Source organism: Pongo pygmaeus, chromosome 16 (assembly GCF_028885625.2).
Source record: "Pongo pygmaeus isolate AG05252 chromosome 16, NHGRI_mPonPyg2-v2.0_pri, whole genome shotgun sequence".
NCBI lineage: Eukaryota > Metazoa > Chordata > Mammalia > Primates > Hominidae > Pongo > Pongo pygmaeus.
This window is the reverse complement of record NC_072389.2, coordinates 82,185,670-82,204,804: the sequence shown is the minus strand read 5'-3', so window position 1 is coordinate 82,204,804 and position 19,135 is coordinate 82,185,670. Positions and strand designations below refer to the sequence as shown.

General features: G+C 37.1%; 1 protein-coding gene across 9 annotated transcripts in view; it reads left to right on the top strand.

Annotated features, from left to right (window-relative positions):
• SCAPER (S-phase cyclin A associated protein in the ER) overlaps window positions 1–19,135 on the top strand; it is a 552,312-nt gene that overhangs the window by 410,387 nt on the left and 122,790 nt on the right. For all 9 annotated transcript variants that reach the window (XM_063652363.1, XM_054452429.2, XM_054452422.2 and 6 more), the window contains one exon: window positions 17,432–17,555. In XM_063652363.1, the coding sequence (XP_063508433.1) occupies window positions 17,432–17,555 (124 nt within the window). The remainder of the gene's footprint in view (window positions 1–17,431; window positions 17,556–19,135) is intronic.

Below are 19,135 nucleotides of genomic sequence, written 5' to 3'. Positions count from 1 at the left end.
CCCTTCCTAAGAAACTTACTAGAGAACAAACTTCAGACAAGCAAATGACTACAGACACATTGACATAAGTACTTGTAGTGAGCATAAAATATGTAGTTATTTATAGTTCTAAAACTAAAGAAGATTGAAGGAGAGAGTATAGTATGAAATGGCATGTTCTGACCATGTTACTAGTATAATGACAAAAAAATTAGTGGAAACTGAGTATGACATATGCCAAAACATTTCCAGCTGTTTTCAGTAATCATTATTGGTAGCAGTACTATTAATATTGTCATTATGAAACTGTTATGTATTGTAATATAACATAAAGCAAATTATAGATATTCTGTGTAATTGTAGGTATTCAAATTTTATCATCCTCTGTGCCCTTGAGCACCAGGATTCTCCATGTGAAAGAAAAGAGAGAGAGCTGTTATATGAAAGATGTTAAAGAAAAAAATCCCTTAGTCTAGAATTTGAATTTGAAATATTATTACAAATTCAGAAGGTATTTTATCTTGGGCTGTATTTTATCTTGAGCTGTTACATAAAACATATTAAAGAAAAAATCCCTTAGTCTAGAATTTGAGTTTGAAATATTACTACAAATTCAGAAGGTATTTTATCTTGGGGGTGGGAAAGTGGGAATGGGGAGAGGTTCCTAGATCTATTCATTCTAAAGGTCTAGAAACAGTGACCACCCTAGTAGTATTGAGAACCATAGGGCCAGGTTATAGATTTGAAGTATCATTTCCCATCAAATTAAATCAGTGGCTGATTCCAAGTATGCAGCAGGAAATGACTCTCAAACCTCTTGTTATCCCAACTAGAGCAAAGTTCTCAAAGACTAGTAGAGTTAAGTCAAAGGATCAAGATACCAAGGGCCTAAGACGGAAAAACTGATCTCTGATATGAATAAGAATTGCAGGAGATTAAAACCTATCAAATACATCTAAATCCTAGAGTTTTTTTTAATTAACAGACTTTATTAGAGTAGTTTTAGATTTACAGAAAAATTGGGCAGAAATTGAGTTCCCAGCTATTTCCTCTTCCCATCCTGTCCTCGGTTTTACCTATTCTTGAAATCTTGCATTGGTGTGGTATATTTTTACAGTTGATGAACCAATATTGATATGTTGTTACTAACTGAAGTCCATAGTTTACATTAGGGTTCACTCTTTGCGTTTTCTAGTTCTGTGGGGTTGACAAATGCATAATGTTGTGTATCTACCATTTTAGTATCATGCAGAACAGTTTTACTACTGCAAAACTTCATTGTGCTCCATATATTCATTTTTCCCCACCCACCCAACCCCTGGAAGCCACTGATTGTTTTTTAAACTTTTAAGTTCAGGGGTACATGGATTTGTTACATATGTAAACTTGTGTCATGGGGGTTTGTAGTAGAAATTATTTCATTACCCAGGTATTAAGCCTAGTAGTACCCATTAGTTTTTTTTCCTGATCCTCTCCTTCCTCCCAACCTCCACACTCCAATAGGCCCCAGTGTATGTTGTTCCCCTCTATGTGTCCATGTGTTCTCATTATTCAGCTGCCACTTACAAGTGAGAATATGTGATATTTGATTTTCTGTTCCTGTGTTAGTTTGCTAAGGTAATGGCCTCCAGCTCCCTCCGTATCCCCACAAAGGACATGATCTCGTTCTTTTTTATGGCTGCATGGTGTTCTATGGTGTATATGTACCAAATTTTCTTAATTCAGTCAATTGTTGGCATTTAGGTTGATTCCATGTCTTTGTTATTGTGAGTAGTGCTGCAGTGAACATTTGCATGCATGTGTCTTTCTAATAGACCAATTTATATTCCTTTGAGTGTATATCCAATAGTGAGACTGCTGGGTTGAATGTTATGTCTATCTTTGGGTCTTTGAGGAATCGCCACACTATCTTTCACAATGGCTGAACTAATTTACACTCCCACCAACAGTATATAGGCACTCCATTTTCTCCACAGCCTTGCCAGCCTCTGTTATTTCTTGACTTTTTAATCATAGCCATTCTGACTGGTGTAAGATGGTATCTCATTGTGATTTGATCAGTGATGAGGAGCTTTCTTTCATATGATTGTTCGTTGCATGTATGTCGTCTTTAGAAAAGTGTCTATTATGTCCTTTGCCTACTTTTTAATGGGGTTGTTTGTTTTTTTATTATAAATTTGTTTAAGTTCCTTATAGATGGATGTTAGACCTTTTCGGATACATAGTTTGCAAAAATTTTCTCCCATTCTGTAGGTTATCTGCTTACTCTGTTGAGTTTCTTTTGCTGTGCAGAAGCTCTTTAGTTTAATTAGATCCCATTTGTCAATTTTTGCTTTTGTTGCCATTGCTTTTGGCATCTTTGTCATGAAATCTTTGCCCATGCCTATGTCCTGAATGGTATTGCCTAGGTTGTCTTCCAGGGTTTTTTATAGTTTTCAGTTTTTGGGTGTTTGTTTGTTTGTTTTTTGAGACAGAGTCTCGCTCTGTCGCCCAGGCTGGAGTGCAGTGGCGTGATCTCGGCTCACTGCAAGCTCCGCCTCCCGGGTTCATGCCATTCTCCTGCCTCAACCTCTCAAGTAGCTGGAACTACAGGCGCTCACCACCATGCCCAGCTAATTTTTTGTATTTTTGGTAGAGATGGGGTTTCACCATGTTAGCCAGGATGGTCTTGCTCTCCTGACCTCATGATCTGACCACCTTGGCCTCGGCCTCCCAAAGTGCTGGGATTACAGGCATGAGCCACTGCGCCCGGTCAATAGTTTTCAGTTTTACATTTAAGTCTTTAATCCATCTTGAGTTAATTTTTGTATGTGGTGTAAGGAAGGGGCCCAGTTTCAGTCTTCTGCATATGGCTAGCCAGTTATCCCAGCACCGTTTATTGAATAAGGAGTCTTTTCCCCATTGCTTGTTTTTATCAGGTGTGTCGAAGATTAGATGGTTGTAGGTATGCAGTCTTATTTCTGGGCTTTCTATTCTGTACCATTGTTCTATGTGTCTGTTTTTGTACCAGCACCATGCTGTTTTGGTTACTGTAGCCCTGTAGTATAGTTTGAAGTTGAGTAGAGTGATGCTTTTTCCCTTTGCTTAGGATTGCCTGGGCTACTCAGACTCTTTTTTTGGTTCCATATGAATTTGAAAATTGTTTTTTATAGTTCTGTGAAGAATGTCGATGGTAATTTAATGGGAATAGCACTAAATCTATAAATTGCTTTGGGCAATATGGCCATTTTAACGATATTGAGTCTTTCTGTCCATGAGCATGGAATATTTTTCCATTTGTTTGTGTCATCTTTGGTTTCTTTAAGCAGTGTTTTGTAGTTCTCCTTGTAGAGATCTTTTACCTCCCTAGTTAGCTGTATTCTTAGGTATTTTATTCTTTTTGTGGCAGTTGTGAATGGGAATGTGTTCCTGATTTGGCTCTCAGCTTGACTGTTGTTGGTGATATTTGCACACTGATTTTTGTATCCTGAGACTTCACTGAAGTTATCAGCTCAAGAAGTTTTTGGGCTAAGACTGTGGGGTTTTCTAGATGTAGGATCATGTCATCTGCAAACAGAAATAGTTGTACTTCCACTCTTCATATTTGAATGCCCTTTACTTCTCTCTCTTGCCTGATTGCCCTGGCCAGGACTTCCAATTCTGTGTTGAATAGGAGTGCTGAGAGAGGGCATCCTTGTCTTGTGCCAGCTTTCAAGGGGAATGCTCCCAGCTTTTGCCCATTCAGTATGATGGCTGTGGGTTTGTCATAGATGGCTCTTGTTATTTTGGGGTATGTTTCTTCAATACCTAGTTTATTGAGAGTTTTTAACATGAATGGATGTTGAAATTTATCAAAAGCCTTTTCTGCATCTATTGAGGTAATCATAGTTTTTGTCTTTAGTTCTGTTTATGTGATGAATTACATTTATTGATATGCTTGCATTGAGCCAACCTTGCATTCTGGGCATGAGGCCTACTTGATTGTGGTAGATAAGCCTTTTGATGTGCTGCTGGATTTGGTTTGCCAGTATTTTGTTGAGGACTTTTGCATCAATGTTTATCAAGGACAATGGCCTGAAGTTTTCTTTCTTTCTTGTATCTCTGGAAGATTTTGGTATCAGGATGATGCTCGCCTCATAGAATGAGTTAAGGAGGAGTCTCTCCTCCTCAATTTTTTGGAATAGTTTCAATAGGAATAGTACCAGCTCTTCTTTGTACATCTGGTAGAATTCAGCTGTGCATCCATCTGGTCCTGGGATTTTTTCAGTTGGTAGACTATTTATTACTGCCTCAGTTTCAGAGCCTGTTATTGGTCTGTTCAGGGATTCCATTTTTTTTCCTGGTTCAGTTTTGAGAGGGTGTATGTATCCAGGAATTTTTTCATTTCTTCTAGATTTTCTATGTAATCTACATCTATTTATGTAAATAGATGTGTTTGTAATATTCTCTACTGGTTGTATTTCTATGGGGTCAGCCACTGATCTTTTTACTGTTTGTATAGTGTTACCATTTCCAGAATATCACACAGTTGAAGTTATATAACATGTACCCTTTTTAGACTGACTTCATTCACTTAGCAATATGCATTTAAGGTTCCCTCATGTCTCTCTGTGGCTTGATAGCTCAGTTCTTTTTATTGCTGAATAATAATCCATTGTATGAATGTGTATCGATTGTTTATCTATTTACCTACTGAAGGACAGCTTAGTTGCTTCTAAGTTTTGGCAATCATTAATAAAACTTCTGTGAATACTCATGCAGTTTTTTGTGTAGACATGTTTTTAAGTCATTTGAGTAAATGTGTAGGAATGTGATTCTGGATCATATGATGACTATGTTTAGCTTTATAAAAAACTACCAAACTATCTTCCAATGTGACTTTATCATTTTGCATTCCCACCAGTAACGAATGTGAGCTCCTGTTTCTCCACATACTCACCCGCATTTCTGATGTCAGGTACTTTGGATTTTAGCCATCCTAATAGGTGTATAATGGCATCTTGTTTTAATTTGTAATCCTTCTATGACATGTAACATTGAATATCTTTTTCTATGATTATTTACAATCTGTATACTGTGTCTTTGATGATGTATCTATTAGATCTTTTGCCCACTTTTTAACTAGATTTTTTGTCTTCGTATTAAGTTGTAAGAGTTCTTTGAATATTCTGGATACAAGTCCTTTATCAGATATGTGTTTTCCATGTATTTTTCTCCTAGTTTGTGGCTTATCTTTTCGTTCTCTTAACAGTGCTTTTCACAGAGCAGTGTTTTTAGCTTTAATGAATTCCGACATATCAATTTGTTCTTTCATGGAGTGTGTTTTTGATATTGTATATGAAAACTCATTACCAAACTCAGGATCATTTTGAGTTTCTCCTTTGTATTCTCTAGAAGTTTTATGGTTTTATGATTTACATTTGGGTATACAATCCATCTTGAATTAACTTGTGAAAAATATAAAATCATCTAGATTGATGTTTTTTTTTTTTTTGCATGTGAATGTCCAGTTGTTCTAGCACCGTTTGTTGAAATGATTGTTCTTTGTTTGGTTGCCTTTGCTCCTTTATCAAAGGTCAGTTGACTGTATTTGTGTGCTTCTAATTCTGGTCTCCCTTATTCTGTTCCATTGATCTGTTTGTCTATTTTTTTCACCAATACCACATTCTCTTGATTAGTGTAACTTTATCATAAGACTAGTAGCCACATAGAGTCAGTCTTCCAACTTTATCCTTCTTATTTAATATTATGTTGGCTATTCTGGATCTTTTGCCTCTCCATATAAACTTTAAAATCAGTTTATCAGTATCAGTGGAGTAACTAGCTTGGATTTTGATTGAGACTGCATTGATCAAGTCCGGAAGAACTGACATCTTAACATTATTGAGTCTTCCCATGAATATGTAATATCTTTCCATTTATTTAGATCTTTAATTTCATCCATCAGAGTTTTATAGTTTTCCCTCATCTAGAATAGTGAGGGTATATACATATTTGTTAGATTTATACTTGAATATTTCTCTTTTTTTGGTGCTAACTTAAATGATACCATGTTTTTAATTTCAAATTCCAATTTGTCATTGCTAATATATAGGATGGCAGTTGACTTTTATCAAGGTGTGACCTACAACTTTGCTTTAATTGCTTATTCATTCCAGGAGGCTTTTTGTCACATCTGTGAAACTTTCTACATAGACCATCATATCATCTTCAAACAAGTAAAGTTTTACTTCCTCCTTCCCAGTCTATGTATCCTATATTTCCTTTTCTTATCTTACTGTATATAGGAGTGGTGAGAGAGGACATACTTAACCTTGTCCCCAATCTTGGGGGGGAAAGATCTGGTTTTTCATCATTAAATATGATGTTAGCTATAGTTTCTTATAGATGCTCTTTAATAATTCATGAGTTTTTAGTGATATTTAAAATAAAACTAAGAAACTAACTTGTCACTTTCTAAGCATGACAGGGAACCCATTATGTTGATAACTGAAAAAATAAAAGGAAAATCTCAAACATTTGTGTGGAGCTGTACCACTAGGCAATCAAATATATGAAGGGAATGTCTCCTTATAAATTATTTCATCTAACAAATTGAAACAAAATAATAGAATTTGAATATCACAGTTTTGTACCCCTTGAAGAGTGAACCTTTGATGAATTCATGGCTCTAGGTATTGATCATCAGTGACTGCTAACCTGAAAAAAAAAGAGTGACATTCAGATATTATGCACCTGCTGATTAAAGAACTCCACCACCTATAGTCTTGCCAAAAGAGGTCAAACCTGAGTCTGATCAAGCCTCCAGATCCAACTTCCAATTTTCAGGAAATGCTGAAGAAAAAGGAACATTTGAACTTCATCATGTATATGCAGGCAGCAAAATTATAAAGAAAATAGAGGAAGGGAGGGGAACTTCACAGATTAAAAGAGATGTAAAAGACATATCTGGACATATTTTTAAAAGACTTTGTTAAAAGTAGGTAAGACTAACCATGGATGCACAGTGCTGGAGATACACACTTAGGCGATAAAAGCATAATAAAATGCAAGGAAGTGATCACTGTAAATGTCAGAATTGCAGCTACTTTGCAGGGAAGGAGAGGTTATAATTGGGATGAGGAAAAGTATGTCTGGGGCTTCTTAGTAACAAAATTCTGGACCTGAGTGGTGATTTCAAGGATGTTTTCCTTATAACAACTAACTAAGCTATATTTTTGTGTAATTTTCTGTATCTGTGTTTTATTTCATTAAAAATGATTTTAATAAAAAAATTATATATGCATATATGCAGCATATATGAGGTCAGGACAGGTATCTAATTTTTTTCATTGTTGCCTGTTACACTCAGCATAGCGCCTAGACATAAATAGATGCCCAATAAACAGTAGTTAAATGAACAGTCATATAATCCCATCGTAATTCAGCTTTTACACAGAATCAGCAGATTATGTCTCCTCTCAAAACTGCTTACAGTGAAAGCTTAATAAAATAACTTTTATAAGTTTTAATCTTGCCTCCCAGCATATTTATAAAGCAATTTAGCTACAATCTAATTTTCAAGTTCTAAAATAATTTTCCTTCTTTATAAATACACTTCAAAACTTTTAGATACTTCACAGTTCTCTCTGTTGGGTCCAAATTTTATTCCTGATACCTACAAAAAATAAAATATTTATTTGATGCTGAGAATAAACCAGATTGGCTGAGAATAAATGTTCATGATCAAATGAGCATTAAAAAGTAGAATAGTGGGCCGGGCGCGGTGGCTCATGCCTGTAATCCCAGCACTTTGGGAGGCCGAGGCGGGCGGATCATGAGGTCAGGAGATCGAGACCATCCTGGCTAACACGGTGAAACTCTGTCTCTATCAAAAATACAAAAAAATTAGTCAGGCGTAGTGGCAGGCACCTGTCGTCCCAGCTACTAGGGAGGCTGAGGCAGGAGAATGGCATGAACTCGGGAGGCAGAGCTTGCAGGGAGCCAAGATCACACCACTGCATTCCAGCCTGGGTGACAGAGCGAGACTCTGTCTCAAAAAAAAAAAAAGTAGAATAGTGGAGAATGTGGCTAATCAGTGTATTAAGATATTCCACAGTTACACATTCTTGTATGTTTTAAACAAGGAAGACAGTTGTTCCTTCATTAGACATCTGTGTGCTCAGCCAGACTTTGTGCTGCACAGTATGAGGACTCCCGACAGAATGAATGAGACAAGGATCTTGCCTAGAAGCAACTTAGGCTGGTTATGTAACAGAATATAGTTTTCAGTGGTTTGACCTAAGTCTCAGTTTCAGCCTCTAGAATTGACACGTGCTTTCAGGTGGGCCACTCCTGCAGGGCCAGGCCTAGATTACACGTCTCATTCTGTGAGAGGGGCACTGACTTAGGTTCACTTCAGGCCTTAGACTTCTAAGCACAGTTAGATCCCCCTAGTTTCACATAATTCTTTTAAATAATATCTAAAGAAACTAATTTGGAGCTTTATAAAGATAAAGCATAATTTGAGAATGACTAAATGCATGTAAACTGTATGCTATTTATTAAATCCTTAGTGCAAACCAAAGATACTCAGTAAATTACATATGCATTGGGGCTCTGGTATTAACATTTGTCTCTCCCTTTCCTAAGGAATTGGAAAACTCCAGGTCTGGGTGTTCTGGTCCAGTCTAGAGGGTTCTCATCAAACTAATACTATATCAACTGCTAATCATCTTCTTTGTTTTGCGAGGATCTGTCCTTTTACATTTATCGCATCAGGCTAATTCTGTTCTTACTTGAGGGCAAAATGATAATTGATAAAAACACCAAGTTTCTCTTTGCGGCCATATTTATGTGATCCTGGTACTTGCTATCCCTACTTGGCACAGAATTTTACTGTGCCAGAACTTAAAGCCATTCTCTCTCCCCCATGTAGATTTTGTGAAATTGCCTTTGGCAGTTGTTTAAAAATGGTTGCTCTCTTGACACAGGTGTATGACAATGGATTTTGGTGAACAGTGTTTTTTTTTTAAGCCTTAACCACTGCAGACTGCACAAGAATATAAACTATGTACTTTCTAAGTTATGTTATTAAACCTTCCCACATGGCAACCACCTGGAGCTTTTCTGTTTAACTATTTTATAATGTCTTAGGTGTGTACTACACTTGTATTCTATTACTGTCCTTTTTCTATATGTCCTGCACTTATTGTCAAAAGACCCAATTTTATGATGCTTTTCCTATCCCCTGTTTTTTGAGAGGAAACATTTTCAGTGAAAAGACTTACTGACACAAAAATTCACTCACATATTCATGATTTTTTGGAGCAGAAAGCCTTTATCTCAAACCCCCCAACCACAGGGTACTTTTGACAGGATGGACAATAAGTTTTTAATGTCTTCTCAAAAGATACTTTGAAAATCTGGTGCTTTCTGTTTGATGTTAAAAAGTGCTTCTAGTCATTTGAGTTTAAAATTACAGGGAAAGCTGCTTGGGTAGACCACCCAGGCTGGGTTCAAAGGAGTGATCTTTCTAAGACAGGTACTCCTCAAATAGAGGTTGTCTTTCAAACAACTTTTACTGAAAGGACAAGTTTTTCCTGACCCTGAGTTTTTTGGTTCCCTCATCCTTTTTTTTCCTCATCAGAAAGTGGTTTCTTTGTGAAAGTTTCTCAGGAGAGTTTTGTGAGCATAAGATTATGTAGATATACATTCCACACTTTACCCATAAATGACTTTTCTGTATAATGTAAAGCACAGAGGGCATTAGGACATTAGTCCCATACCGTGTGTTGTTTGTTCATGCCTCATGATAACGCACAAAAGATTTGAAACAAGTAGTAGGAATCCCATTGAATAAAACAAACAAAAAAAGAAATTAAAAATAAAGGTTGTATAAATATAGTTCAAAACCAAAGGGAAAATAGGATAAACTATAGAGTTGTAATGTTCCACACATTATTCTTAACTTAATACCCCGAAATATTTTTAAAAGCCTTTAGAGATCTGCAATTTTATATATTAACTCTACTATAAAGCTACAAGACACAAAACAATGTGAAATAGACACAATGATAGATAGTTATCAATTAGAATCTGATAAAGATGGCATTTCAAACCAGTGGAGAAAGGAGGGTTTATTTAATACTTCTTCATGGGAAAACTAAATTCAGGCTCCTGTCTCACACAACACACCAAAATAAATTCTAAATGAATCAGCAGTGAATTAGAAAACCATAAAATTACCATACACAGTGATAATTCAAGGAAAATAAATACAAATGGTTAGAAGGTGATACAAATGAATAATTACCTCATCTCATAGTGAGAGTGAGAATTTTTAAGGCACAAAAGGAAAAGCAGGAAAAAGAAAACTACAAAAATTGTTAGACTACATAGAATTGTTTAGTCTCAATATATTTTAAAAACTTTAACATAAGCAAAATGGAAGATAAAAGTTAAGCTGAAAAAAATATTAACAATATGTATTAACCATTTGTCATATTTATAATGAGATAATCTTACTAAGTTATTTTTAAAAGATGAAAACCTCCTCCCCAAATTTTAAAATAGCAAACTAGAACAATTAACAGAAAGATAACGATAAATAGCAACTTTATTTTGAAGAAAAATAAGAAAGTAAATGTCTTTTTCCCTTATCCCCAAATCAAGTTTATATTGTGAATTCAAAGGCAAAGCTCATAAAAGCGCCAGAAGTAAATTTAAAAGAATATTTTTACAATATTCAAATAGAATGGCCTTTCTAAGTCTGATAGAAATCTCAGATGTCCTAAAGGAAAAGTTTGGCAGATTGTATCAAATAAAAATGTAAAAGTTATTTATGACAAAAAAAAAAACTTAAAAAAAAAAAATTAAGATAGCAATAAACTGGAAAAGTTATTTTTAAAATATGACCAAAAGGGTTAACATCTATATTATCAGTAAAGAGCCTTATAAATAAATAAGGAAAACACACCCCAATAGAAAATGAGTAGAAGGCACACCGTGATAATGCAAGAAAATGTAAATAGACATGGCAAATAAACACTGGAAAAAATCTCTAATCATACTGATAATCAAAGAAATGTAACCTTTAAAATACCAGTTTTATTTAGCTGTCAAATTGGTAAATATTTGTTTTAATGAGATTATTTAATGTTGGTGAAAGCATGGAAAAAATATTTTTCTCGGGGTATAAATTGATTAAAATTTTTTTTCTGGAGGGCAGTTTAAATTTGATAATATCTATCAAAAGGCTTCATAAAATGTTCATATTCTTTGACTCAAATTATCATTATTGGAAATTTATCCTAGGGAAGAAGGCAGAGTAGTACAGAATGATTTGTTCAGCAGCTGTTGTAAACATGGGTTGTGCTGTTAACCTGCACAGCATCTCAGCCATTGTCCTATATTTGCAGAATTCTCAAGCATATAAGATGGCTCTCTCACTATAGAACCTGAGAATGCCAAGTATTTGCTTCCCAGTCTTTATTGTGTTTAAGATACAGGAATGTGACCAAGGTTTTACAATCCACCATACCCACACTAGACTTTCACTCTGAAGGCAATGAAGTAAAGAAGCAAAGACATCTCAAACTGTATTCTCTGGAGAGTTTGAGGCAGCTATATCTAGTGTTCAAAGTCAGAATGTTAGTTCAGTCTGTCTCATATGGTGCCCAGTGGTTTTTTTTTCAGCAGACCAGTCTGGTGTGTTCTTTAGATATGAGTTCTGGAAGTGTAACTTCAACACCTAAGTTTTCCAAATTCTATTATATACACAAGTAGCCTGTCAATTAATTTCTTTTCTATTTAAATCAACCTGAGCTTCCCCCCACCAACACCATGGTTTGCAACTAAGAATTCTGACTGTGTTAAAACAACTTTATTTATAACATTGAAAATTGGACAGAATAGTAAGAGATTAATTGAAGTAAATTTTTATATCCACAGGATGAGACACTATTTAGCTTTTAAAGACCATGCAGTATTTCTCAGTTTAAGTATTTTACTCAGAGAGGGAACTTAGTAGAAGACATTAAGTACTTAGAAAATTCTTGGAAGGCTGGGTGTGTTGGCTAACGCCTATAATCCCAACACTTTGGGAGGCCTAGGTGGAAGGAGGGATCAGTTGAGGCCAGGAAGTCAAGACCAGCCTGGGCAACATAGTGATACCCTGTCTCTACAAAAAAAAAAAAAAATTAGCTGGGTGTGGTGATGTGTACCTGTAGACCCAGCTACTCTGGAGGCTGAGGTGGGAGCATCACTTGAGCCTAGGAGTTTCAGGCTGCAGTGAGCTATGATCATGCCACTGCACTCCAGCCTGGGTGACAGAACAACACCCTGTACAAGGAAGGAAGGAAGGAAGGAAGGAAGGAAGGAAGGGAGGGAGGGAGGGAGGAAGTACAGGGGAGGGGAGGGGAGGGGAGGCGAGGGAGAAAATTGTTGTAAGACTTCTAGATTGACTCCTAAAACAATACCAAACAAATTCACAGGGGTGCTGCTCCTTCTGAGGCCAGCACAAGTTAGGGAGGAAATGTGTGGCTAATGCCACACCAACAACTATCTCTTACACCCAAGAAACCACAGAATATATACCCGAAGCTACAGACGAGAAATTAGCACGACTTCTCCCACTAATTTTTGATGGCCAGGAAGCTGGAAAATGGACCCCAGAATGCTGCTGCAGGAAAGTCTCATGTTTCCAAACCTTGCTAATAACAGCCAAGAGCCACAGGAAGATGTCTGACTCACATTCAACCTCCAAATCTTGTAGGATACTGTTTGTGTAGGGGAGAATAAAAGGCTTTCATATGCACAGATTGTCTCTGGAAGGATATGTAAACCAGTAACCATGATGATTTCTAAGATGAGGCTGGGGGACATGAGTAATAGGGAGAAACTTTTCATAATGTACTTTTTTTGTTTTGGCATAATTGTACTGTGGTCATCATCACCTATTCAAAAAGTTAGCAAATTAAATTTTACTTGGATCTTAGCTCAGTAGTTTTCACCGTATCGCAAAGGAACACACACCCCCAGGCCTCTAAGGACGCTTTCAAGGGTCTTTGAAAGGGGAGAGCAGGGTAGGTCGCTGGGTCCCCAACTTCTGCTTCAGCCAGAGCAACTCTGATTTTATCAGTTCTTTGGTTCAAGCTTCTGAGTAAGATTTTGTTTGAAGAAAGAATTTCCCTGCTCTTCTTAAAAATTAAAACCTGGTGGGGCATGGTGGCTCACGCCTGTAATCCCAGCACTTTGGGAGGCCAAGGCAGGTTGATCACCTGAGGTCAGGAGTTCGAGACCAGCCTGGCCAACATGGTGATAAAAACACAAAAATTAGCTGGGTGTGGTGGTGTGTGCCTGTAATCCCAGTTACTCGGGAGGCTGAGGCAGGAGAATAGCTTGAACCCAAGAGGCAGAAGTTGCAGTGAGCTGAGATCATGCCACTGCACTCTAGCCTGGGCAACAGAGCTAGACTCCCCCTTAAAAAAAAAATTAAAGGCTAGTGTTATAGAAGAATATTAGATGTCATGGAGAACTGTTCATTATTATATATTAATTAAGAAATGGGAAAATGGGATAAAAAATAAATGTAAATTTATTTATAAGAATAGGAAAAAGATTAGAAGTACAAATACCAAATTTTCTCTTGATAGTATTTTAGTATTTCTTTGTGGTTCTCTTTCCCAAATTTATGACAATTATTTTTAAAATTATTTTTATCAGCATAAATGCACATTATTTTTAAATTAAATAGAAAAATACTCTTGAAAATTTAGACATGTTATCAAATAAATGAAGTGGTGCTGGTTGACATCTGTGAAGAATTTGCTAGATAGAACCTCCAACTGATATGTCATAAATGTGTTAGATGTGGGTCAAGGTTTTTTTTTTTTCATTACTCAGGGAAATTGGGTGAGGCTGGAAACAGATGAGTCTCCTCCTGGCTCCCATCAACTTAGTCCTTTCAGCATTTATGTGAACATACCATGAAAAAATTTGGCAAGCACTGTGCTTTACTAACCTGGAAATAAGCATCTGTAGCATGCTTTAATTTGATTCTGTTTATTAACATATTATTTATACCTTATTCATTAAGAATAATAAGATTAATATCCCAAATAATAGACTAATAGCCATAATAAGGGCTACCATTTATTAAGTACTTAATCGTGTGCCAGGCACTGTCCTAAGTACTTTACGTCTATTATCTCAATTCTCATGACAGCCATACAAAGTTTAGATATTCCAGTTTTGTAGGTGAAAACATGGATGCTATTATGTGAAATTAGTAACTAACTTGCTAAAATCTTGAATGGTAGAAGTAGGATTCTAACTAGGATCTTGCTCCAATGTCTCTAGTCTTAACCAGTATATTCTACTGTGCCCTTTTTTCAGGAACCTGTCAATTATGTGAAGCAGTATACAGCTATATCAGACAGATGATTACAAGTATAACAAGGGCTCTCTTCACCATCTCTCTCCCACTAGAGCATCAGCTCCATAAGGACAGAGAACTTGCCTGTCTCATCCACCTAGTACAATACCTGGAACATCATAAGAAGTTAGATATTTTTTGAATGAACAAATAACTCTGGCTGCACATCAAAATTGTCCATAAAGATTTTGAAACATTCAGATGTCAGGAGCCTACCCCATCTCCCAACTAGTATCACCAAGGGAAGAATTCAGGCAAGCATATATTTTTAAAGATCTACAGGTACCAGGCATGGTGGCCCACGCCTGTAATCTCAACACTTTGGGAGGCTGAGGTGGGTGGATCACATGAGGCCAGGAATTTAAGACCAGCCTGGCCAACAAGAGGAAACCTGTCTCTACTAAAAATATAAAAATTTGATGGGTGTGGTGGCACACACCTGTAATCCCAGCTCCTTGGGAGGCTGAGGTGGGAGAATAGCTTGAACCCAGGAGTCAGAGGTTGCAGTGAGCCGAGATTGTTCTACTTCACTCCAGCCTGGGTGATAAAGTTAGACCCTGTCTCAAAAAAATAAATAAATAAATAAAGTAAAATGAAACTACAGGTGATCCTAATGCTTAGTCAAGATACAGAACCCCTACCCGAGAGCAGTGGTTCTCTAACTTCAATATGCAGCAGAATTACCTGCAGAACTTGTTAAAATCCCCAGAGCTTCTGTTTACTAGGTCTGGGTTAGAGCTTGATAATTTGCATTTCTTGCAAGTTCCCAATACTGCTGGTCTGTGAATCACATGTTTAAGAACTGTCCTAGAGACTTGGTTGTAAGGGACTAAATCAAAACATTTTACCTAGAACTTAAGCAGGAGATTTAGTCAGACAGGCCAAAATAAACATTGATCACTCAGGCAATGCAGGTTTTAGTCACAGTATTCAAAACATCCAGGAATCTGTCGTGCCCATTGAGCTTGTTGCTCTAAGAGTTTCTTTCAACAATTGCATATCATTTTTTTCCAAGCCAAACTATATCTAGCTTTATTAAAGTTACTTTCCAAAAACAATCAGGTTATTTCAGGCAGGACATGGGCAGATAATCGATAACGGTGTACAACAACTTTTAAACTCCCTTCTTCAATGGACTACCAAAATCAGAAAGCCACTATAAAACCCAGTGAAGTCTTCATTTTACGCTCTGAACAGGGAAAGTTTAGAGTGAGGGTTGACATTTCACCTTTAGCATGTTGTTTAACAGCTTTTCATGAACTGACCCTGACTTCCAGGAAATGAAATAAAAATGGCAGAATTTATCTGAAAATCTGAAAATCCACAATCTAGAAATGGAAACTCTACTCTTTTTGGGGGGCTCCATCTCAGTGGCACCACTGGAAAGTCTGATTGCCTGACACACTGTTAACCAATTACTGGAGGGTCAGGGCCCAACAGAGTTTGGGTTTAAGGGAGTTAAATCTGTGTTGAAGATGACAAGGGAGAAGAGGATATAACAACTAATTTGTTTTTTCATACCACAAGGGATTTCTGCCAAGGTGGCTACATGTCTGAGAGTCATGGAATCCCTCTTCCTGGGAATCAAGAAGTCTCTCAAAATGGAAAGGGAAAGGTGTTTTCCCCACATCAATCCAGCATCAGAGACATTCTATTAGTAACCTATGACCCTTCCCCACAATACAACAGTAAAGCGTTCTGTGTGCTAACAACATAGCTTTGAAAAAGTAAAACAAGGCCAGGCATGGTGGTTCGTTCACTTTGAGAGGCCGAGGCGGGTGGATCACCTGAGGTCAGGAGCTCGAGACCAGCCTGGCCAACATGGTGAAACCACGTCTCTACTAAAAATACAAAAATTAGCAGGGCATGGTGGCAGGTTCCTGTAATCCCAGCTACTGGGGAAGCTGAGGCAGGAGTAAAAAAAAAGTAAAACAAATTTTGCGTTTTTATAAAACTTGATAAAAATAGTATTTCAAACTATACAGTCACCAGAAGTACACAGTCACCAAAAATGCACACGCTTCACTTGGCATCTCCAGCACCTTCAGCTTTCTGTGCCTGGTCTATTTTGGCATCTTCATTTTCTGCAGGGTTATTCCCCTCCCTGCCAGTGTCAGCATTTTCCTTTTTCCTTGTGGGTACCTCCTCTCTCTCTGTTGCAGGGGACTTTTTAGGGTTGGGCTCTGGCTTTGGAGGAGCAGGTTAAGCAGACAACCTTGTGGATCTTCTCTGGCTTGTTCTTCACCTTGGCTCTGTCGCCTTTAGCATCCCCTTCAGCTTTTTCTTGGGCATGGCAGTGATGTGGCAGGACATAGGCCATGGATGCAGGAATGCAGCAGCAGGCAGACTTTGGTCAGGCTGGGGTCGTTCTTGCCCCTTCTTCACATTGCTCAGGCTCTGGGGGCTTCATAGTTTTTTCAGCATATTTTTTTTAACCTCCTAGAGAAAAACATTTATTTGATCAGTTTGACCTTAAACTGTTTGGGCCCATGCAGGCCAGTTTTTACACTCTGGGAAAGATGTCCTCATCTGCTTAGGCACTCATCTATGCCCCGCCTCCAAGCAGTGTGGTGTCCACTCCCTAGAACTCCAGGGTCTTATCTTACATGGAGAGCCTCCAGTTTCTCCTTATGGGTGCTCTCTTCTTCCATGATCTTTCTTATCCTAGACCAGGAGATCTAGCAACAGAAGTTTTGATAGAGCCCTTTTCCTTTTTTTTCTGGGTATTATTTCAAGAACCAGAGTTCCTAGATAACATCTAGTCTTAGAGTATTCAGAAACTGTCATAGACTAGTAAAATATGTTTCCGTTGTCTGCAACTGTAGCTAATAGAAATTAGTAAGAGTTATTAGGTACCAGTGAACACTGGGCTTTGGGTGAAAATTATAAGCTTTTATATCTAGCTGATGGGCCTTGTACCTAATAATATTTGGCTTGGTTTTTAAAGTGACTTCCATCTCATGCCTGTTGCTTTCGTACCATTCGTTTTATGTATTTTTAATTGTTTAAAGAAGAGCTGCTCGGGTTTTATAAATGGTGTTTTTCCCCTTCTTTTAGGTCTCTCTGCAATGCAGTCAATGTTTACAACCTCACCTGCAATAACTGTTCGGAAAACTGCATTGATGTTCTGTTTAGTAACAAGATTACCTTCTTAATGGACCTCCTGATACACCAGTTGACGGTATGTAATATTATTGCTTTGAGTTAGAAGCAGTTAAGGTTTGAGAAATAGTCCCTGTGGAGAAAACTAAAAGAATTCAACTTATTTACTCTCCAGATGAAAAAAAAAGCAGAAGAAAGTGAAGATGACTGTGAGAGTAGAGACTGGCAGACAAATTTATTAATAATTTGAAATTTTTGCATTGGATTCTTTTAAGTTCCAATACTTAATGGATAATAGACTTATAACACTTGCCAAGGTTATGGATTTACATAGTTAGACTGGGGCTTTGGAATTAGTTGGATGCAAAGCCAAACCTCTAAAGCCACAGGAATTAGTACTGTAGAAAGGAAGAACGTTAGGAAAGCCTCAAAACCTCTCTTGCCAGGTTAAGTTAAAAGGGTCAGTTTAAGAGGACTTTTTGATGGATATTTAGATTATTTTAGAAAAGAAAACTCCTCTGTTAGGAAGGGGAAAACTTGTTATATTGTTGAAATGGGAACAAGCAGCCAATTTTCACCTTAAATTTTACTTCAGTTCACAGATGTTGAAAGAGGTAAGCTCAATGTAATAGCCAAAGGTTTAAGTATGTCAACTGCAGTCGCCAGGAGTTTCCTGGTGAAGTTTCTAAGCCCCTGAGGTATTGGCACAAAATAGCTCTCAAGCTACAAGTTTATAACACAAGAGATTTATTTTTCAGAACCGATGTACTTTTACTCAGCACACAGTTCTAGTAACTCTTCCTTAAACTACAAGCTATTACCTCTATCTGGTTAATTTCTATGCATTTTGCAGTCCTTTACCAAAGCTTAATGTTACCTTCTTCATGAAATCTTCCCCAGCCTGACTCTTTCCCCAAATTCAGGTTAAGTATACTTCTTATGTGATCTTAAGCATTACATCTCTGATAGAACTGATGACATTGAACTGTATTTAACTATTTTCTTGTCAGTTTCCCCCACTAGCCATAAAGTCATTGAGGACAGGAAGTAAGTTATCACTATCTCCAAGACTCTAACATAGGACCTGGCACTTAGTAGATTCAGTACATCATTGTATGTATGTGTGGGTGAATAAATGAATTTTGATACATCACAAGCTGAAAATCAGAAATGGAATTATGAAGCCCTTACAGTCAGACATATTGACATTGAGAGGGAATAGCAATAAGGGAAAGCAAACAAAAATACAGATCTGGAACTGTTGCACAAGTACAACAATGGCTTTTTATAGTGATGATAGTGGGTCATCAATCAAAGGCTACATTATATATGATTTTGTCTAAAAAATAAGGCATTAAAATATAAATAAGAAATTTTAGCAAAAAAAAAAAATTCTATCAGAAATATTTGAAAGGCAGCACAAGGAGAAAAGATAACATTTGTTGTATGGCCTTATATCCCAGGGATTTTAATGTATTTGCTTCATTTAATTTTGAAAACAGCCTCTTAAATCAGTATTACTATTCCATTTCAAAGATGAGGAAACTTGAGTCCCAGAGAGGTTGACTTGCCCAAGGCTACATAGATATTAAGTCAGAAAGCCAAGAATCAGACCTAGGTGTATCAAACCCAAGTTGGGGGACATTCTGCACAATAACT